The sequence below is a fragment of the Leptinotarsa decemlineata genome, unplaced genomic scaffold (genome assembly GCF_025532065.1).
Source record: "Leptinotarsa decemlineata unplaced genomic scaffold, Ldec_3_MD MMD2_tig00000008_RagTag_RagTag, whole genome shotgun sequence".
Lineage (NCBI taxonomy): Eukaryota > Metazoa > Arthropoda > Insecta > Coleoptera > Chrysomelidae > Leptinotarsa > Leptinotarsa decemlineata.
In genome coordinates, this window is record NW_027412537.1 from 15,308,319 (window position 1) to 15,331,881 (window position 23,563).

General features: G+C 38.4%; 2 protein-coding genes across 2 annotated transcripts in view; one reads left to right on the forward strand and one right to left on the reverse strand.

Annotated features, from left to right (window-relative positions):
- Positions 1–23,563, forward strand: part of Rab3GAP1 (RAB3 GTPase activating protein subunit 1) — a 92,839-nt gene that overhangs the window by 1,590 nt on the left and 67,686 nt on the right. Inside the window, exon 2 of the mRNA XM_074171138.1 lies at positions 2,376–2,569. Within this exon, the coding sequence (XP_074027239.1) occupies positions 2,376–2,569 (194 nt within the window). The remainder of the gene's footprint in view (positions 1–2,375; positions 2,570–23,563) is intronic.
- haf (leucine-rich repeat and fibronectin type-III domain-containing protein hattifattener) overlaps positions 3,828–23,563 on the reverse strand; it is a 79,693-nt gene continuing 59,957 nt past the window's right edge. Inside the window, exons 3-7 of the mRNA XM_074171139.1 lie at positions 19,508–20,584; positions 18,755–19,450; positions 13,050–13,406; positions 10,330–10,552; positions 3,828–7,146 (exon numbers count right to left, since the gene is read on the reverse strand). Coding sequence (XP_074027240.1) covers positions 6,863–7,146; positions 10,330–10,552; positions 13,050–13,406; positions 18,755–19,450; positions 19,508–20,581 — 2,634 coding nt within the window. The 5' untranslated portion in view covers positions 20,582–20,584 and the 3' untranslated portion in view covers positions 3,828–6,862. The remainder of the gene's footprint in view (positions 7,147–10,329; positions 10,553–13,049; positions 13,407–18,754; positions 19,451–19,507; positions 20,585–23,563) is intronic.

Consider the following 23,563-nt stretch of genomic DNA (forward strand, 5'->3'; position numbering starts at 1 on the left):
GATTGTGTTGGAGAAAAATTTATACAGATAGATAGATGATCTTTATTATTTAAAATGATAGATTACAATTTATAGTGTCAATACAATAACTCCTATAGTATACACTCATTAAAAAAAGGAACATCATAAAATATGAGCTGAAAATGAAGAAAACATTAACACAATATTGAATTGAAATATATCTGCTAATGTCCTAGAAATATAAACACTAAAATATAGGCAAAAACTTTCTCTTCAATACTGTAGAGGCTTCTTCTCGCCAGGAGACTTTCTCAATTGCTTTTGGTCTTTGAAAACAGTTATTCAGTTATACAATTGCTCCATTACTGTAGAAACAGGTAGTGGAAGAAAAATGTTCTTATCTTGATGAGTATTCTTTAGTTTGTTAATATTCTCAAATTCCTTCCCATATTTATGAAACGGCTTGAATGTTTCCAAAAGTATTGTTTCAAAAAAATGTCAGTATTTTATTATTTTTTAGGATTGGTCCACATGAATCTAGAAAATGTTGTAGTGCATCTTACCTCTTATAGACTAACTCATTTGAGTTCATAAGAGGTTTGAAATAACAAATCCTAATACTTTAATAGGTCATCAAAAATATTTGTTATTATTCAGGACCATGACATACAGTGTTACCAACGTCATGGATACAAGTTTACTTTATTGCCTACTTTTCTCAGGGCCCATGTTTCAAAAAATGTCAGGATCTTATTAATTTCAAAGATTGGTCCACCTGAATCTTAGATTTGTTGTCTTTCTCATCCTGTTTTGGACTAACTCATTTAAATTCATAATAGATTTGATTTAACAAAACCCAATACTTCAGAAGGCCATCATAAACTTATTTGTTATTATTCAGGACAATGACATACAGTGTTACCAACGTCATGGATACAAGTTTACTTTAATACCTACTTTTCTCAGGGCCCATGTTTCAAAAAATGTCAGGATCTTATTAATTTCAAAGATTGGTCCACCTGAATCTTAGATTTGTTGTCTTTCTCATCCTGTTTTGGACTAACTCATTTAAACTCATAAGAGATTTGATTTAACAAAACCCAATACTTCAGAAGGCCATCATAAACTTATTTGTTATTATTCAGGACAATGACATACAGTGTCACCAACGTCATGGATACAAGTTTACTTTAAAACCTACTTTTCTCAGGACTCATCTTTCAAAAAATGTCGGGATCTATTTATTTTTGAAGATTGGTTAACCTGAATCTTAGATTTTTAGTATTTCTCATCCTCTTTTAGACTAACTCATTGACCTTCACAAGAGACTTGATTTAACAAACTCAATATTTTGGAAGGCCATCATATACTATTTGTTATTATTCGGGACAGTGACATGCAGTTTTACCAACGTCATGGATACAAGTTTACTTTAATACCTACTTTTCTCAGGACTCGTCTTTCAGAAAATGTCGGGATCTCTTAATTTTTGAAGATTGGTTAACCTGAATCTTAGATTTGTAGTCTTTCTCATCCTCTTTTAGACTAACTCGTTGACCTTCATAAGAGATTTGATTTAACAAAACTCAATACTTCAGAAGGCCATCATAAACTTATTTGTTATTATTCAGGACAATGACATGCAGTGTTACCAACGTCATGGATACAAGTTTACTTTAATACCTATTTTTCTCAGGACTCGTCTGTCAAAAAATGACGGGATCTATTTATTTTTGAAGATTGGTTAACCTGAATCTTAGATTTTTAGTCTTTCTCATCCTCTTTTAGACTAACTCATTGACCTTCATAAGAGATTTGATTTAACAAAACTCAATACTTTGGAAGGCCATCATAAACTATTTGTTATTATTCGAGACAGTGACATGCAGTTTTACCAACGTCATAGATACAAGTTTACTTTAATACCTACTTTTCTCAGGGCTCGTGTTTCAAATAATTCATGAGAGATTTGATGTAACAAAACCCAATACTTTTATGTACACAGGATATATTTCATCATTACTGTAGTAACCATGATTCATTTCATGCAAAATGATATTTGATTGAATAATGGATTTGGATGTTTTGCCGATTATGTATTTTTCTGCAGTTAGAACCTCTGTGAATTTTTCCAAAATTTTTGTTGCTGTCATTTTTCCAAAGAAACATTCGCCATATCTTTATTATTGTTTTATTAAAGTGGATCATCAGTAATACCAGTAACAAATTTCTTGGCCTAACAATCACATTTATACCTTACTCTTATTTTGTTAATACCATGAGAAATACCTTTATGGCTACTGCTACCAATGGTGGTAATATTTGCTTCTTGTGCTTGTAATACATCTGATACATACTCCGTCTTAGTTCATCTCCCCACCGTCACTATAAAATGGCATCGTTTTTTTTTTCAGAAAATATTCCAGAACCTTGAAGAAGAGTTCAAAAGCTTCAAAACGTGCGGAAAAGACTCTCTAATCTGGCGACTGTCGATTGTTTTGACACACTCCCTCCAATCTCTTGGAGGCCTAAAAGCGTTCGCCCATATTTGGTATGAATTTGTTCAGGAAATGCGATATCGATGGGACAAATGTATGCCAATACCAGGGTGAGTGAAAGAATATATGTACTTTTTTGTGATTTTTTTTGCATGAGGCATATGTTCGAAAAGGATGAATGTCTAGTCCAAATCCAAAAGTGCAATTGCTCAGTTATTGAATAATATCTGTGATAGCTTAGACAAGGGTAATGAAACTTTGGTATTGCTGTCTTCCTTCTTTTGGAGGAACCCTGCACGTTTTTGTATAAACATGGAGCAGTCAAAACCAAGCAGCTCATTTTCTAAAAACTCTTCGAATAATTTACCCCTTCCAGTTCAACTCTGGTGTTTTTCTAAAACTCAGCAAGGCTTTTCATACTTCTTCATAAACTAGAAATTAAGGAGAATATCCTGGTGATAATTTGAGACAATATCTAAATGAGTATAGAAACTTCACTGTTCAATTGGTGCTCCACAGAGATCCATATTTGGCCCGCTTTTGTTTGTAATATATGTCAGTGATTTTGTACAACATGTATGCTGATTTTACTTTGCTAATTAGGAACAACCAGCACGGTCAAGTCAACAAGAATAAAACCTATGGAGGTTTTACCAACGCAATAAATTCAAGAGAATTGAAACTTTCTCTTTTCTTCATTATGATTTCCTACCACGTAGTAAGGGCTACATCCATCAATTTATTGGAGTGAATTCAATCCTTTCTCTTTGTAATATTAATTTAGATATTCAAAATCCATATATTTCATACTTGTTTGTAATATCTAATAGACCAATTGGTTTATAGAAAAATTAGGACTAGTATAAAGTACCCCGAAGTCAATTGGAATGGCATAAAAACTAAATAGATACCGAACGTCGGCAATTTCTTTGTATGGCATGGGCGGCGTGAGCCTAATACGAAGACTAATCATTATTTTCATGTGGGAGGGTTATATGGTATTTTCTAGTAAATGTATCAGATTGAAGGCTTCGGATTGAATTCTTATAGACTATACTGATTCAATTTTTTCAAATTATTATGGATCTTCATCAAGTAACAGCCAAATCAATCAGAAAACTGATTAAATTTATTGGAAAATAAATTTAAGAGGGTTTGGAAGTCAATTTTATAACTTGCACATAGGCTTGCTTTAAAACAAAGACTTCGTTACTTATTTTTGGATCCTCATCATGATATGATTTTTCAAAAATATACGAGTGTTACGAATTTTATTAGTATATATACATAAAATTGTTCAAATCGTTAATAAATTATTCAACGTTGACACCGAAAAATTAATCATTGTAATAGAAAACAAAAACAAAATTTGACAGATTGATTTTTATTTCCAAGTAGTCATTTCAGTATAAAAATATTTACAAATGTCTTATAGGAATAAATATTTACTCTAATGTGCGAGATTAACAATATACTGCAATTTTTTTCAAAAAATATATTTAATTATTCATCTATTATCATCTATAATAATGTAATATACTGTGTGATCACAGATACCTAAAGACAAATATGTACAGAACTGTTGAGTCTTTGAACAAACTTTTCTTACATCTAAATTCAGCTAGATCAATTGGCCACATGTTTAATATATTTTGAGCCACGTTGAAATGATCATATTTGATTTCCTACATATCAGATTTTCGGAAAAATGGCCCCTAATTGAGCATTTCCAACTAAAGTAGAGAAAATCTGACATCATTAAAGAGCAATGTGATTACATAGACCAATTGCTAGACCTCAATTCCACCCAGAAAGGGAGGATACTCCTACGCTAGGATACTCAGGTATTCGAAATCAGAAATATTTATCAAAGTCTTGAATTAATCAGAAAGTTGGTTCTTCCACCGGTGTTTTGCCAGAACATTCACATTGAGGTATGTGAAAAGATGAACAATTGCTTTAATTTTCATTGAAATTACCATCAAAAAATTCATTCATCATTCTACAGGAAAGTTCTCAAAAGCTTTTTTCTTGAGATATACAACTGAGAAAATTTTTGGTGAGGCAGATTCCCCACCAAAAGAGAGTACAACGTAACAACGTAAAAATTTGAGTCCACTGGTTCAATAAATGATCGACCAACACCCTTACGTCGATGAAACGCAAGATCTGCCGAAAACATCGCCGCTGTTTGTGAGAGTGTGCAGGAAAATCCGAAGCAGTCGATTTCGTGTCGCTCTCAAAAACTTGGTCTTTCGTAGACCACAACTTGGCGAATTTTGCGTCGTGACTTGGGCCTGCACGCGTACAAAATTCAACTGACCCAGGAACTGAAGGTAAACGACCATAGGCAAAGACTTATCCTCTCTGGGCTCTGGAGCAGTTGGTCACTGACTCTAATTTTCATCGTAAAATCGTCTTCAACGATGAGGCCCATTTCTGGATGAATGCGTACGCGAACAAACAGAATTACCGAGTGAGACCCTTTATTATTCTATTGTGGTCTTATAGCTTGATTTATGAATGAACGCCGAATAATGATCAATGAATATAAGATTTCTCGTTTTTATGCTTGAGGTTCCATGTCTACAACTGCAATATACATTATCAAAACATCCGCTGTTGCTTGGGAATTGATATTCAACAGCTTCCCTCAAAAGAACCGACTTTCTGGAAACTCTGAGAAAAACTCTTTCATCAGAGTCCGATTTGTAACCTTTTCCGACTCCAAAAGTAATGGGCTTGTTTCATGATTTTTGGTTTTACAGTTCACTTGGTAGTAATTTCAAATTGAAAAATAGTGTACTTTGTTTCAGCTCTCTAAATAGCGTTGTTTTCCCGTAATTAATTATTAAAAATCGGATTTTCTAGGCCCATGACGTCACAGGCCCAGTCCCGCTTCTTGTTCGATGAACCAATAGGAACAATACAAATAATGAACATTGCCAAATTGTAAAATCACGGAGGGTATAAACAGTTTCTGATTTATACGTTATACAAAGTGACATCACACTCACTTCTGACGACTAAATCTAAGAAGAAAGTGTAAGAAATGCATTGGAAAGGAGAATTAATTATACATGGGACCATGAGATCCAAATAACATAAAACTCAATAAAAACATTATTTTTGAAATATTTCCGGCAGTAGACATTTTCAGTGTCGTTGCTTTTCGAGTTTGAAAGCCGTGGGTTTTGGGAATTTCTTCCTGACGTTTCGCTGGCGCGAGTGGCTAGCTTCTTCAGAGGTTTAACCATCATGGCTTGCTGTCCGATGACTACCCTTTTAGGCTTCCTAAGGGTATTTATGCCTTTTCAGGTAATCAGTTGTATTTGTACCTTGACTTGTACCTGTATTCGTACCTGCGCTTGAACCTGGAACATTAACAATCTTGCTGCCTGTTGTCCTGTTCGTTATTCTCGAATTCTTTAGAATGGGGTTCCATATTTAATTGAGGTTCACCGCTTCTTCTGTTCTGTTAAAATTATCTGTGTGTTTGTGGATGTCTATTGCCTCCCGTACCAGTCGGCTATGGTATCCGTGGTTGGTATCCCTAATTGCCCCCAACCAGGGGGCAATTAGGGATACCAATTGCCCCCAAACAGGGGGCAATTAGAGTTACCACAGCTTTCAAACTCGAAAAGCAACGACACTGAAAACCTCAGCCGTGAAAGTCCAAACCATTTTGTCAGTAGACATTTTCTGTTGATATCACAGAAATTTTAATAATGGAAGTGTATATGAATCCGTTAACGTTTAAATTCATGAAAAAACTCTCCATATGAAATAAAATGTACTCCAAAATCATGATTCTAAATAGAATTCAACGAGCTATATTTTTAAATAGTTCTTGAAGGCTCATGAACCCCAATAAAACAAATCAATTATGCATTCATGCCACCCACCAAAAATAAGAAAGTCAGCGTTATATATTAGCCATACTCCCACCCAGTCAGCTATCTCTCTTGAATGTATGAGCCAATGTACTCTCTCTAATGTTTCATACCTTCGTATTTTTGGTAAAATAATTGACACTTGGCAACACCGCTGTAGACGCGATCAATTTTATTGGACAACAGACACGCGGCAAATTTAAACTCTTGCTTCTCGAATTTTCCCTTTTTCTGCAAATATAAAGAGGTATTGGGACAGATTAGGCTCGATAAGTATAATATACCTCCAACTCGATCAGTCTATAAGCAAACCAGTATCATTTTCAATAGCATGAAACAAGTCCATTGATGAATGATCCCACTACGTTTTAATCTATCTAAAATTGGCCTAGTACCATAGTTTCACATCACTCTTCAATGCTTTAAGCTTCTACTAACAACTTCACCAAATCCTAGTGATTCCGCACACACTCATCAAAACAAAAACCTCTTCCCCATCCTCAGAAACTTCTACAGAGGCACTAAACCGTTCCTGGTCGTCGGATTCCTCGCCATGTATATGTCCATGTCGTGATCCGTCCAGTTGTCGGAATTGTCGCAGTAATTGTTTAGGGTGTGGGTAGACCCAGCGGTGCTGTATCTGCTGCTGGGTCGCTGGTGATCTCGCGATCTTGACCTGGGCCTCGAGCGCCTGCTCGAGGACATGACGGAGTGAGGGGGCGGCACGTGGTGGGGCGCTCTAGCGGGCATCCTGTCGGGCGACAGGGCTAGGGATTGACGGGACTGGCGAAGATCTGAAAGAAGTATTCATTTATTTGGATGTAGTGTCATGAGCTGAGTCACTATAAGCAAAATGTCAAGCTCAACAGAAAAATCTCTAAAAACCTACATTAGTTTGAGTCCGTGCGCGACTTGTTTTATGTTTATGCAAGAATGTGTTTACAACAGGTTTTTATTCTTTCTTCTGCCATAAATCTGCTACACAATTTCAGACAAGCTCAGGAAATAACAAGGCGAAATCAAGCTTGTGGGCGAAGTTGCAGTTTGGGTTGAATGAAAATCAAGCTTGTAGTAGAGGTTCTAACCAATTCTAATTGAAATCAAGTTTCTGATTGAAGAAATTAAATTGGTAAGAAATTAAAACCAAAATTGTTTCCCAAAAGCAAAGACAGTCCTTGAACATCTGGCTAGAATATCGGAGCACCTAGATCCTCTATATAACTGATGATTGCCGGAATCCTGGATCCCATATCGGAGGAGTAGAAAAAAATCGTTGATTCCTTGATGGTTCTTGGAAATAGGATTACGATCAGTAGTTTCAATGCATTAAGCCTTGGGGTAAGACCCTATATTTTGTCACGGATCAGATTGATAATCATTCCTATCGAGGAGACGGATGAGAAGTACGTAACATTTAGTATTTTTTGGAATAGTTGACGCTCTGATACTAGTATTGTTTTCCATTGAAACAAGCAGGGAAAACTCCTGACGTGTTTCAACAGGTTGCAATGCATATTTCATCAGTTCGGACTTCCATTGTCTAATATAATATAAATTGATTTGAAATCCTTGAAAAAATTAAAAAGATTAACCGACAATAACAATTTTATTAAACAAAAAAACTGAGATTACAAAGAAATAACATACAAGCAACAACCATACAACATACAAGCGAGAACCAGTTCCAACTTCTAACGTCAGCAATGAAGAACGAAGAGCCCTGAACGGGCTACGTAGAGACAACACCATCAAGATCTTACCTGCAGATAAAGGAAACGCTACTGTTGTGATGGATACTGATCTCTACGAACAGAAGATCGAAGAGGTGCTTCAGAAAGGAAAATACACGAAGATCGTAAGAGACTCTACTGCATCAATTGAAAGGAAGTTGTACCAGACTTTGAAGAAACACCAAGTCTATTTTTCGGGAAAAGAAAGATCATCGCTAACACTGCACCACAGTAAGCCCCCTCACTTGTATGGACTGAAAAGGATGTTTCGCTCAGACCGATCATTAGCTCCAGAGATTCAGCCACTCAGAACTTGTCCAGATTTTTATTATCAATAATTAAACCATTGCAAGGTAAAACATCATCTTTTGTGAAAAATTCAAGGCATTTCGTTGTACAACTAGGGAAAATCGAAGTCAAAGAACAGGATCAACTGATCAGTTTCGACGTGGAAAACCTCTACACCAACGTTCCTGGCGAAGAAGCACTTCAAATCATACTGAAGAAGCTATCTGAAGATGGGGACCTGAAAGATAGGACAAACTTACCGATACAAGTAATCATGGAATTACTAGGATGCTGTGTATGAAACTGCTACTTCCAACTGAAGGACGAATTCTTTACGCAAGATGAGGGACTGCCAATGGGATCGCCACTTTCACCGGTTATAGCTAATATATATATGGAGTGGTTTGAAACTCTGGCCATTGAAGAAGCCCACGAGAAGTCCCGAGTCTGGTTGAGATACGTAGACGACACCTTCATAATATGGAACCATGGGAATGCAGAACTAGACACTTTCCTGAAGCACATCAACAACGTAAGTCCTTCTATCACTTTCACAATGGAGAAGGAAGTCCACAACGAATTGCCTTTCTCAGACGTATTGGTGAAAAAAACCCACTCACACAGGACTGTATCTCAACCAGAAATCCAACCACTATCAATCGACTAAGAGAGGAATCATCAAGACTCTACTAGACCGTGCCTTCGGGCTCTGTAATACAAAGGAAGGTCTCAAAAAGGAACTAGGCAAGATCAAAAATGACCTCCAACGGAATGGTTACTTCAGAGTGATGGTACCAGGCTTTAGCTAGAAGACAGCAAGAGCTCCACAAGGAAGAGAAGCCGTCACAACCAGTACTTGTACTTCCCTACATCAGAGGATTATCGGAAAGTATGAGAAGGTTTGGATCCAAGTATAACACCAGGACCTCCTTCAGATCTGGGAACACTATCCGTAGCAGCCTCACGAAAACCAGGCCACCAAACGCGGACTACGATTCCAAGAATTGCATTTACCGGATACCCTGCGAGGGCGGGGAATCATACATTGGTGAAACTAAAAGGCTATTGAAAGTTCGCATTGCTGAGCACAAGAAACACACAGCGAGAAGAAACCTGCAAATCTGGAATAGCAGAGCATGTTTGGACTCATCAACATAATATCAAGTGGGCTCAAGCTGAAATCATCCACAAAGAGGAACACTGGTTTAGGAGAAAATTCTAAGAAGCCGCGTATATGTTGCCCAACAACGCATTTTGTCAAGCTAGCGTAGAGATGCGTAACATATGGAAACCTCTAATCAAGCGAAAAAACAACTAACTCCCGCCAAACGGTCATCTCCCGCTAAAACCAATGAAGCGGAGGGAGGGAAGAGGGGATAGGTGAAAGCACTCGAATGACCGATAAATAGTCGAATCTCGGAAGAATAAGTCCAGTTGTCACCCGAAGACGATTGTGGATACTAACAATCGAAACGTCGTATAGTAAGTTGGTTTGGAATCTTTTAATTTTTATTTTTCACTTTTTAATTTTTTAATTTTCAGTTTTTATTTATATTTTAATTTTGATTTTTTTATTGTTGCTTGTATGTTATTTCTTTGTAATTTAAGTTTTTTCGTCTAATAAAATAGTTATTTTCGATTAATCTTTTTTTTTTCAGAGATTTCACATCAATTTATATTATATTAGACAATGAGAGTCCGCTCTGATGAAATACGCCACGAAACATTGTCAACCACCTTCAAACAAAGGTTGTAATGCATTTTCTCATGAACTTGCTGCTTTTGAGAACTCTTCCAATGTAATTCTTCCACCACTATCATAGCCTATAATGAATGAACATACACCAAAACTGGATTCTCTCCAACTCATTTGTCCATAAGGATTTTTTGAATCTAAATTCGGTGAACGAAGTGTTTTCCGGTTATTCTGGTGTTGATATCGTTCATATAAAAACTCACCTTGTCTAGATGCCAGAAGGTTATTCGGGAAAGCAGCTGAAGTCAGATATCTTCCAGATTGATTAGAGAAGCTATGCTGTGATTGTCCGTCTGCCACGGAACGTGGTTTGTTGCCTTTTGCTCCGAAACCTGTTCGCATTTCGTCCAAAGATGGAGGTTGATCCACCGTATACATCCTGGGTCTCTGACTGTGGGCGCTATAGGCAGATACTTGGTCCCAGTCCTTTGAAAATATAAAATTATCACGGAATAATGAGTAGGCGAGATTTGAACTTTAATGTTCATAGATGCGGAAACATACATAGAAAATCCCAGAAAAAAAATAGTTCTTGGAAACAAAGAAACCAAAAAATGATTCAGTGTTTTCAATTTATTATATTTGTCCAAAAAGAAAGTTCGTGTTTAGTATCAAACATGTCCAGGAAGAGTGTAAATCAGCTTGGTCCTGATGAAAGGTATTTTTAAAATTGCTCAAGATCAGTTTATCTTCAACATACTCTTCTTTCAAAGAGGTGAAAATGAAATAGAACTGAGAGAGGTTTAAATGTATAAATGTGTTTGAACACCTCTGGGACAGTAAAAACAACTCCAATGACATGGCATTGTGATGAGAGCAGATGTGCCTAATTGGGTGACATACATTCATATAGATTTTGCAAGGATTGGATGAATCTTCTTTTGAAATTATTCAACGGTGAATCGAATACTAGGTGAGTGAAGTTTTATTAAACAAAAATCCTAATCTCTCATGTTCTCATTCATCATATTAGTACTTGATTTTATCTGTATCTGTAGAGTAGTATCCTCCTCCCGAGGAGTTGTCCTCTTAGGCCATCTCCATCCTGTCTTTTCCAGGAAGATGGACAGGTTACTGAGAGACATCCCCTTTATATCGGCAGGTGTAGGCCAAGACTCGCCGAACACACACTCTATTATTGATAATAACTTCGGGCACTCGCATAGGACATGCCTGACAGTTTCATCTTCCTGTTCACACATCCTGCATAGAGGTGTGACCACTAGCCCTATATTATGGAGGTGTTTCCTTAGTTGACAGTGACCAGTCAGAAATCCTTCTGTTAGATTTTTCCCGGTCATCGCCAAATATTTCTTTGGCGCAGCTTCTCAGAGTCGCCCAAGGTGAACCTGGCAAGATTGCATTTCACAAATCTACTATCCGAGAATGTTTATAAGTCAGACCTTGTCCAACGAAGGCTTCCCAATGATTCGAATCATGAGGATTTTTTTTGGACTGCATAAAGGACTATTTTTTATATTCATGACAGAATACTTTGTTAGGTTCTTCACGCTCCCAGATCTCATGACCAACCTTTCCACGTCTGGTTTGGTATACCTAATCAGGTAAACCTAAGACGATTTATTATTTGAACTTGAAGATTCATTTGATGAGTTTGTGAAGTGAGCTTGGTTCTCATCCCGATAGTTTTTGTTCTTATTCTCAGATGGAAATTCAAGTAATGACACCGCCAACGCGGGGCAGGGGGGGCAGTTGCCCCCCCTAGAGATCAAATGTAGCTAGTCGCAAAGCGACCAGAGTGCGAGCAATTGACTTCCTCACCTAGTGATAAATATTGCATCGCATGACAACGTAAATAAGTTTACAAGGTTTAATGTATATTGTAGAAAGTTTCGAAATATTCAGAATAACATTATCCGTTTTTAAAATCGCCGCCATTATCATCAGATTTGCCATTAAACAGTGTAAAAATATGTAGGTAGGAGGTAAGTATGGTGTGCGTGTGTTGTGTGCAACGGTAGTTTTGTATAATTTGTATGCGGCATACCCAAAGTAGAAGTTATTGTTACGAACATACAATTTTAATCGGTTTTGTGGACAATGCCATCTGTAAGCGTAAGCCTACAGTTGAATAAATCGACTACAATCCTTGTAAAACCTAGTATTGCTACTCGGCGCTAGATGGCGTCTGTTCAATGAACTCTCTGGAATTTGGTAGCAGTTTCTAGACCGGGTAGAATGTTACAGTTGTTGATGTCCTAAAAGAAACAAATTCCTTCTTTCCCGAAACGGAAAAAACATTGAAAATGTTGATCGATTTACCATGCACGACCTATACAGTTGAGCGATCCTTTAGCAGCCTCAGAAGACTGAAAAGATGGCTAAGAAGCACCATGGCAGAAGATCGCCTTAATGGTCTGGCAATGATGAGTGTACAAACAGCTGTAATAAATAAAAAGCGAAAAAGTTTTAATGATAAAGTGGTTGAAAGTTTTGCAGAAAATCCCCGCAGGTTATGTTTTAATTAAATATTATTTTTGTTAAAATAAATAATTATTACTGTGTTTAAAAGTTTGATTTAGTTATTGTGCTGTCGAGGGCTTGTGAAGTTTTAAACGTTGATATCAGAACCGTTCTTATTACAATCGTCAACGAGGCAAAGACTTTCAAAATGTAACGCTTCATGCTTTCGACTGTACCAGGCGTTCATTATTTTCATCCTCCATAGTATTGCCCCATTGCCCCCCTTAGTTGAAGCTGGCGACGCCCTTGGATTCAAGTCAATGTGGAAATTTTCGTGGTGAATATTTTTTCCCGATTTGTAAAGCTTCACCATGTAAAATCAAGGGAGCTGTCAACAGTTTTCTCTATTGACAGAGTCCTTCACATTCAGTAGCGGACCAATAGATCCCAATAGTCATGATTTTTCATGAAATGGAACTCAAAAAATATCATTCCTTACCTTACTGGTGTTGAAGGCATTCAGAGCAGCCAAAGAAGACAGCGGCTCTCCTGGACTGGCAGGCAGACCGGTGCAGCAGTTGACTGGCAATCCCGCAATCGGCATGCCGTGCTTCATCCCGAGTTTCTGTTGGTGCATCTCGTGCAGCTTCCTGGTGCGCCTCCTGGAGGCGGCTATGAAGACGATGACGGCGACGACGATGGTGCCGCAGATCGCCGCGCTGGCCGCTATCGTGATCTTGTCCATGTTGGACGAGACCGAAGAGACGGTGCGGACTTCGCGGCATTGCGTGAAAGGCACCGTTTCCGGAGTGACGTTGATTTCCTCCAGGGAGACAACGCACACTATGATGCATTCCTGAAACGAACGAATGGTCTGTGTAAGTTTAGGGTAGTAATGAAAATAATATATTGTTTTCCCTAGAGATTGTCAGTTGGACAGCTATGATGATAGAAATTCTCTTCGCAGAACACAATTGAGCCTTTTTGATTTTTTTTACTTTTTTTTATACCTTGGGAGCTGTCTGACTTGTTCCTTTGTCCAAGTGTCCAGAAAACATGGCAGCGTCTTGGGCTTATTGCGTTTATTCTACCATCTAATCATGACATCCATTCCATCAGTCTCGTTCCCTGTACTAGTTTGTACAGGTTCCGTGTTAGATGTTCGTCATATTCTTCTGGGCGTAATTTTGTACGTCCATATATTGCCTGCCTCCTGTGATTCAGTGCCTCACATTCGCATAAGATGTGTAGAGCTGTTTCTATCCCTTCGTTGCATAATCTGCAGCTGAGGTCTCTGTTGTACAGCCCTATTTTATTCAGGTGTCCTCTAAGCGGACAATGACCGGTTAGTAACCCTGTAATTATTCTTAGCCGATCCCTACTATATTGAAGTAGTTCTTCGGTTCTTTCCTCGAACGGTTCTCTAATGAAGGATCTACTGTGTTTGTTGCCAGGTTCTTTTGTCCAGTACTCTGTGTGATTCTTATTGGTCCATGTCCTAATCTGGTTTCGTACCAATGATTCTGGTACCCCCAGAGCTGGTTCAGGACCTATATATGAAGTGTGATTATTCATCAGCTTCATCATTACCTGTGATTCCTGAATGCCCTGGCACCCAGTACAAAGTTAATGTGTTTCTGTTTGCAAGTTCATTCAGTTCTTCATGGCATTCCCAGACCAGTTTTGATGTCAGAGCCTCTAGTGCGCCTTTGCTGTCTGTAAAAATATTGATCCGCTTATTTCTTTGCGGTCTCAATTTAATAAGCCTTGCACACGGCAAGATAGCTACACTTCCGCCTGAAAGACGGATGTGTGTAGTCCTAGCGGATAGCTGTAGTTTATATTTATAACCGCTCGGTATATTCCAGCTCCCGTTCCATGTTTGGTCCTCAATCCATCTGTATACCAGGTGTTTTTTCCAAACATGTTTTCGAGATGACTAATGGTCTTCCACTCTTCACGCTTATGATTTTGACCGTGAAGTTTGTGTTGAAGGTGTACTTCGGAGTCATGTAGTCCGTGCACATATTCAATATGTGCTCCTCCACATGTTCCTAAATTTCTGTTAGATCCGATTTTTTGTAGTTCGGTGAGTTTTCCAGTCTGAATTGGTCCATCCTGGCCTCCCCCATTATCACAAAGTGTATAGGAGGTAGATTCAGGAGTGTCTCTAATGCAGCTGTAGGGGTAGTTCTCATTGCTTCCGTCATTCCCAAACATGCAAGTCTTTGCACCTTGCCTAGTTTGTTGATGGCGGCGCCTGCTTGATCTTTGGCCACCAGACCAGAGATGCGTATGTTATCAAGGGTTTAACCATCATCGTGTATAGCCAATATACCATGTCTGGTTTTAGCCCCCATGTTTTTCCATAGGTGCGTCTGGCGAGCATCAGTGCTACTTTCGCTTTCCTCTTTATCCTGTCCAAGTGTTGATTCCAGGTCAGTTTGGAATCTAGGATTACTCCCAGATATTTAACCTCCCCCAACACTTGTATTTCTTCAATTCGAAGTTTTATAGGTCCGAGACCCTCCGTTTTAGTCCTCTTGGTGAATGCTACTATGGTCGATTTGGATGGGCTTATGTTAAGCCCTTCTTCCTCGGTCCATCTTGTTATAATATTCAGGGCCTGCTACATGCATCCCTTTACTACATTATTGTATTTACCCTGGACTGAGATGACTAAGTCGTCTGCATAGCCCAGTGCTTTATACCCATTATGGTCCAAGAGACATAGTAGCTCGTCCATTACAAGGTTCCATAACAGAGGGGATAGAACCCCCCCCGGGGGCAGCCCCTTTGCTATCCGTGCCACGACTGTTTCCCACATAATGGTTGTATATACCAATCTTCCCCTAAGCATGCAGTCTATCCACCTACAGCTTGTCTTGTCGATCCCTCTTCTCCTCGACATGTTTTTCACTTACTTGACTACTGACTCACTTAGAGCCCTTACATCATCGCCTCAAGGCGCTCTAAAAGCGGTGCCTGTGCGAAAGTAACGAATCATTGGATTTGAATCGCTGGAGATCAAATTGGACTACACATTTACTACATTTGGACTGCATCGTTTGGATTCCTTTGTTGGACTTCAATGTTTCGGCTACATTTCGATATTGTTTGGACTACATTTCGTCATTGTTTGGACTACATATTCACCACATTTGGCCAGGACTACATGTTTTCATATGTCGAAGATTCTTAGTGAATCAACCGTCAGAACTATTTTCAGTACTATTTTCAGAAGATCAACTTTATAACCCCGATCTCAGAACAGTAAAGTTGCTGCTACTAAGAATAAACATATATCCAGTTCCTCAAAAAAAAAAAAAAAAACAGAATAATGTTGGTTCGGACAACATTTTTTTATTAGTTCGGTTTGGACTACATTGCTGTGGACTACATTGCTGTGGACCACATTGCTGTGGACTACATTGCTGTGGACTACATAGTTTGGATTCCATTGTTTGGACTTCAATGTTTGAACGACATTTCGACATTGTTTGGACTACATATTTACTATGTTTGGTTAGAACATCTTTTCATATGTCGTGAATCAGAAGAAAAATATTATTTTGTAAAGTCAGTACTATTTTCAGAAATATTCAACTCTATAACCCCGATCTCGGAACGGTCAATTTTTATTGGTGACATAAATTCATTATATAAATGCTCAAAACGCTGTTAATCAGAATTAACATATATCCAGTTCTCCCAAAAAAACAGAATGATGTTGGTTCGAACAACATTTTTTTCATGTGTTCGGTTTGGACTACATTGCTGTAGACTACATGGTTTGGATTCCATTTGGACTACATTTCGACATTGTTTGGACTACATATTCACTACATTTGGTTAGGACATGTTTTTATTTGTCGAAGACTCAATGAAACGAAAAAGAAATATATTTTGTAAAGTCAGTACTATTTTCAGAAATATTTCACTCTATAACCCCGATCTCAAAAAAATTTAGTTTAATCATGATATCTAATCAGTAAATTAACACTTATCTACAACGCCGCTAATAGAGTTGAATATATATTTAATGGGGATGGTTCCTCCTATCGAAAATCAAGTAGTTTTCATAAAAGAGCTCTAAAACAACGCATTTTAAACTTATCATTTCAACCTTTTTCTTAAAAAATTATTTAAATACTTAAAAAAGAGAAATGAAATAATGCATTCAACATTTAAAGGGATTCGTTTCTATTTCACCATTTGGCAACATCGGTTATAGCTGATAAAGGACAATGAATCTTTTACCTGTATGAGACAAACAAAGATGACATATTTCAGAGGCGTGCTGTTGTGCTGTTCTGTTTACTTATGTTCCGAGTTCCGAGACATTCTGTGACATATGACATTTTGTGCACCTAACCTATCTTCCTCTATATAAATAAATAACAAAACAACTGTTGTTTATGTGGCTTGTGGAGGTGGTATTGAACTATAATTTATATTTTGCCTTAATTGTTGATTTATAAAGATAATTTCCTTTTTTTAAAGTAAAATATCTAGGTACGTATAAATTATTTCAATTATTTCTAGGCGCTGTTGCCAATATATGAATTAGAAACAAATCCATTTAAAAATGAAAACCCAACATTTGAAACATCAATTTGAATACTTTTCGAAGTGAATTTGAAAAACTCATGAATTGAACTCAATTTTATTTTGTTCAAACTTGCATTTGGTGTAATAACCCAAATGGAGGAACATTCCCCATTCTTTGAAAAACGAAAAAAAAATTGTTCGGGCAACATTTCTTCCTGTGTTTGGTTTGGACTACATTGCCTTGGGCTCCATCATATGGACTATATTGTTTGGACTACATTTCGACATTGTTTGTACTACATATTCACTACATTTGGTTAGATAACACGTCATATGTCGAAGACTCTCAGTGAATAGAAAGAAAAATATTATTTTGTAAAGTCAGTACTATTTTCAGAAATATTTCACTCTATAGCCCCTATCTCAAAAAATGAAGTTTAATAATGATGACATCGATTCAATCAATTAATACCTCTAATAGGATTTAACATATATTTCGATTCTTTGATAAACGAAGAAAAATTTGTTTTGGACAACATTTTTTATGTGTTTGGTTTGGGCTACATTGCCTTGGACTACATCGTTTGAATTACATTGTTTGGACTATATTGTTTGGGCTACATATTCACTACATTTGGTTAGTGAATTGAAAAAAATGTAAAGTTAGTATAATTTTCAGACCCCGATCTCATCAATATAAAGTTTCAACGTGATGACATCGATACATTAAATTAACACTTATAACGATGCTAATAAAACATACCGAAAAACGAGACAAATTTTGGTTTGGACTACATTTTTTTCTATGTTAATGACTCTCAAAGGTTTTAAATTTATCCAACTTCAAAACACCAGTATTTTAATGACATTATGTTCTGAATGTTCTCACCAGTTTATTCAAATTGTAATTCTATAAACTATTTAATAAAATATTCCAGGAAACTGTTCAAAGACCGACTCAACCCATTCATTTGAAATAGTTTCGCAAATAGAAACCTCACATATCCCCAGGCTAGAATGCAGATTGTGTAATACCATTTTCACCTGCATTCGGTGAAATGTTGGGCGAATCGCTATAGGAAACGTTTTGCAAGGTAGATAAAACCGCTAATATCAGTGAATTAACCGCGATACAAATAAGAAACTGTTACCTGACAGTACCTGTACTTTCAGTACGACCACAATTAAAGAGCGATCTCCCCACGCAAACAAACGAATACACGCACGCTAATGCTCGCCTTCCAAGCTTTCGATGGCATTGAAATCTGGAGCATAACGCCGCAGGCACGACGGCAATCGACCTCGACGGACGTCTTCTAGCATCCTCCTCGTTTCGCTTTCTCAGGCAAAGTACCAGTAAATCTAATGTACAATGATTTTCTAATTGAGTATACCTGTCAAAAAGGTGTGAGATTTCGTTTCATCATTAGTAAATAGTTTAGATGGGCTAACGTCATAAGTTAACACACTAATATCAAATTCATGTAATTATTAGTCAACACTAACCTTCAAATGACACGTGTACAAATTTCACAGCTCTCGGGTTATAAGTTCGTGTGATAGATACATAGAACCATCTTCAGACGAGTTTTCTGAAAGGCTAAACCTCTTGTAGCCATGTTTCCAACAACAATAATATGAAAATTATCTCACCTGCGATGGCACGTTCTTGATCTTGAACTCCCTCTCGCTGGCTTCTAACGGGGGCCCTTGCTTGAAACTCTTGTCTCCAAAAAGCCTGTAAACCACCCTGAACCCAAGGATGTTCGCCGTCTCCGATCCCCACTGGATAATCACCGAATTATCCTGCCTGAAGGCGTTCCTCACCAACACCTCCCTGGTGTCGTCGGCCTTGTTCCTCTGAGGAAAACCAATCACCATGGATGGTTTCTGACTGTTCTTCCACGCTGGAAGCGCTGCTTTCGTTTTCGGCTTCGTAGTAGCTGCTTTGACTGTTGTTGACGTGCTGGTGGAAGTCACTTTAGTCGTTGTGGATGATACCGATGTTGTAGTGGTCACCGTGGAACTCTTGGAAGACGGCACTCTGGTTGTTGTAGATGGTTTCTGGTTAGGGGCCACTAAGTCGTCCAGATCTGCGTTCACTACTGTGGCGACACCGACGGGTTGCTTGTTGGAGGCGTCGGCGGCTGGTTCCACGCTGGCGATAGTGGTTGTTGTGGTGGTGGAGGTGCTAGTGGATGGCGATGTTTCTTTCTGCGTACATGACAACTCCTCTGGTTGGATGCTGTAGAAACCTCGATCGCGGAATCTGGGGGGACTCCCGCAGAATTGGGGGTTGCGTTCTCTGCTCGTTACTTGCAGGTCGCCGTTTTTTATCCAGTTTATAACCTAGAAATAGAAATGGTTGAATTGTAATGGAAGAGGAAATGCTGATGGATAACTTACCCACGCCAATCGACAGTCGCAGTGCATAAACCTCCCTCCGAGACTGAGTCCCCTCAGAGTGCTATTCAGATGCGACAACGCTTCGAAGGGTATGGTCGCCAAGGGATTACCATCCAGAGCTAGGAGAGTAATCGAGGGATTCCCCCGAAACGCGTCGACCGGCAGCTCAGTCAACAAATTGAAACCAATGTCCAGTACTCTGAGCTCTGACAGAGCACTAAGAGCTGCCGTGGGAAAGTCCGGGAGCAGGTTATTCAGCAGACTGAGCGAGCTTAACGTTTTCTTCACCCCCTCAAATGCATTGGCATTGAGGGTTTGGATGAGATTTCTCTCCAAGTTCAAGGCAGTCAACGAGCTCAGCCCTTGGAAAGTAGCGTCCTCGTTTTTCCCCGGCAGTTCTCTCAAACTATTCTGCGACAGGTCCAAAAAGGCCAGGGTCCTCATTCCCTGGACTGCTTTCGGTACATCCTTCTGTTTCGTACCTTTGAGGTTCAGGTTCTTCAAGCAGCCCTCCAGGCCCCGCAAAGACCCGTCTTCGAGCGTGACGTTATTGTCGGAAAGTTTGAGGGTGGCCAGTTTCCCCAAGGTCTCGAACGCCCCCGCCGGCACCGAACTGATTCTGTTGTGGGAGAGGTCCAACAGAGCTAGAGTCGCCAGTCTCCTGAGGCTGTTCACAGGCACCTCGTTGAGCTCGTTGTCCTGCAGGTTGAGGTTCTTCAGGGTGCGCTCTTGCCCTGCGAAGGCGTCATCGTGAACTTTTTTTATCTTGCAGCCGGAGAGCTGGACATTCTGCACGTGGAGGTTGACTAAGATGTTGTTTCGGAGTTCCCCAACAGTCGAGTTGTTTACGTAGAGAAGGTCCAGAGGGGTGGATGTCGCGTATTTGTTCAAGGCGCCCAGGAGGGTTTGCCAGTTTACGATGTCGCATTGTACGGATAGTTCGTGTCCTAGGTTGTAGGAGCAGATGCAGGCCGAGAGAAGTTCTGGGATTTCTCGCTGCCAAGGGCACTGGGCTGCGGTAAGGGAGAGCAGCGCTGCTGACAGCAGCAGGCTGGTGATGGATCGGTTCTTCATCACCTGAAATGAAAATAAAATGATATCAGTATTGATGAGAAATAAATAGCATTCATGAAGAATACTTTAACAATGAATGCGAGTTTTCATTTGAGGTATGTGGAGTCACGCTTTTCAACAAAATTATGAAGGAATCATTCAACGTAGATGAAAATGTGTGATGAAATTCAAGTGCACAAACCTAATATACAGTGCGTACATAAATAGTGCCCCACCCAGTCTTGACTTTTGAACGGAACAAGTTATAAAGGTCTGACGAAAATAACGTGAAAAAGTAGTAGTTTCATAATAGTTGTATGGATCAAACGAATGATATACAGTGCTAGTCAAAAGTCCCCTCCCCCCCTCGTATCTTTTGAACGGGTATACTTATAATAATGAAATTTGGAAGGTGGAAATAAACGGATGTAGGCTTCTTAACTGGTCATAACAGGTGACGCAATAGTCATAAATGACGTCACAAGGCCACTGTGACCAAAAATTTTAAATGGGACCCTATGGCAAGTGACAGCTCGTTTGAAAGGTATTGAAAATACCTATTCAGTCATACCAATTTTGTTTGGGTTTCGGCTGATTTTGATTGATAAATTGAAGAAATACGAAAATTATAGTTTCGCATTTAATTAATAAAGCGGAAATTGCATCCTATTGCTAAACTCTTGTCGTACTCGTCCCCGTGTGTCAGCGGAAATTGCCCTACATTCTTCAACAATTCGTTGTTTCAGAATGGCAATACTGTCAGGTGCTGTAGCGTAAACCTTAGATTTCAAGTACCCCCATAGAAAAAAATCTAATGGTGTAAGGTCCGGTGACCGAGCTGGCCATTCGATCGAACCTCGTCGTCCAATCCATCTACCACGATATTCTTCATCTAGGTAACGTCTTACTGCACCGTAATAGTGTGCAGGAGCACCATCTTGTTGAAACGTTATTTCCAAGTTGTCGAATTCATCTGGATTATCTTCTAGAATTTCAAGAATTAACGCCTCAATATCAGTTTGTAACATCTCCAGATACAATTCACCGGTTAAGTTAGCATTGAGAAAAAGAGGCCCAACTATGTGGTTTCCCAAAATACCTGCCCAAACATTTACTTTTTCTGGAAATTGAGTATGTTTTTCACGAAAGATGTGAGGATTTGTGTCACTCCAATACCTCACATTTTGAGTGTTAACATTTCCATTGAGAAAGAAAGTACTTTCGTCACTAAAACAAATTGTCTGTATGTAGCCTGGTTGTTGGTTCATTTTATCGGACATAGTTTCACAGAATTTTAGTCTTCGGTCGGGGTCATCATCTGAAAGTTGGTGCACCATTTTTAATTTGTATGGATGAAATTTGTTTTTAGCCAATACCCTATGTACTGTCCTTTGACTGACTTCACAGATAGACGCAACTTGGGCTGTGGAAGAAGTAGGGTTCACTACCATTTCTCCAAGTATGTCAATTTTTTTGTCATCACTAATTGTTGGTCGACCAGATCGTTTGGCATCTTGAACACTACCTGATGCTTCAAACTTCCGAAGAAGCTCCCTCAAATAAACCCTCGATATAGGGCGATCGTGGTACCTCTCATTAAACAGTCGTTCCGCTGCATGGAAATTGTTTCTACATTCACCAATTATTAAGATAGCTGCTACTTTGTCGGCTACAGTACGTACCATTTTGCCTATGTAAACACTTAAACGTCTCGTTAAACAATAGCTTAGGTAAATTTTCAAGGTATAAACACTTTTGACAAGTAGATAATTCAAACACGTCAACCTTTTTGACAATGAACCAGAGGCGTACTTTAAAATCTTTATTAATTAAATGCAAAACAATAATTTTCGTATTTCTTCAATTTATCAATCAAAATCAGCCGAAACCCAAACAAAATTGGTATGACTGAATAGGTATTTTCAATACCTTTCAAACGAGCTGTCACTTGCCAGAGGGTCCCATTTAAAATTTTTGGTCACAGTGGCCTTGTGACGTCATTTATGACTATTGCGTCACCTGTTATGACCAGTTAAGAAGCCTACATCCGTTTATTTCCACCCTCCAAATTTCATTATTATAAGTATACCCGTTCCAAAGATACGAGGGGGGGAGGGGACTTTTGACTAGCACTGTATATTATAGTTTGGGATGAAATGTATTCTAAAGTCAGTTCATTTCATTAAATGTCACCATGAGTCTTCAGAGGAAATGGGTACACTGAATGAGAATTCGGGAGGGTCATATGACCCAAAAGAGAGAGCGCCAAAGTAACCCCAGCTAGGCTGGTAATATAAGCTAGGTTTAAGGAAAAAATATATGAAATAAAATAAAAAAATCGTAAAAATAATGAATTACAATCTTTTTACAGTCTTTTTAAATGTTTCCAAAGGAGAATTAAAAAATTATAAATATTCATTGTATGTATTTGCAAGTCTCAAAATTCTACCTATTCTACGGCCATAGTTGGTGCGACAAAAGAGTACTTTGAAGATTTCCGAATTTCTTGTTCTTGGATTCACATTTAAAGTTAAAAGTTCCACAAGTTCCGGGGAATTAATGCTACCATTGATTATTTCATGAATTAGTGTATAAGGTCTGCTTCTAATCTTCTATGAGCCAGAGTATTCGAGTTAAGAATGTCCAATATAATTTTATAGTCATATTCACCAATATGATATCCCAGTTTATATGCAGAGTACCTTAAAAACTTATTTTGAACACTTTCAAGCATATCAATATCCACATGATATGGAGGGCACCAAATTGTGGAATTGTATTCGATTATTGATCTAACAATTGAACAATATATGATTTTTATTGAAGTGAGAGATAATTCATTTGCAGATCTGAGAATGAAACCTAACATTTTTAACGCTTTAGAAGAAATATTTGCAATATGGGGTTTAAATGACATTTTTGAGTCTAGAGTGATTCCTAAATCTCTGATTGTGTTTGTTGTTTTCAGTTCTGATTGATTGATTTTGTATGGCCAGTTAATAG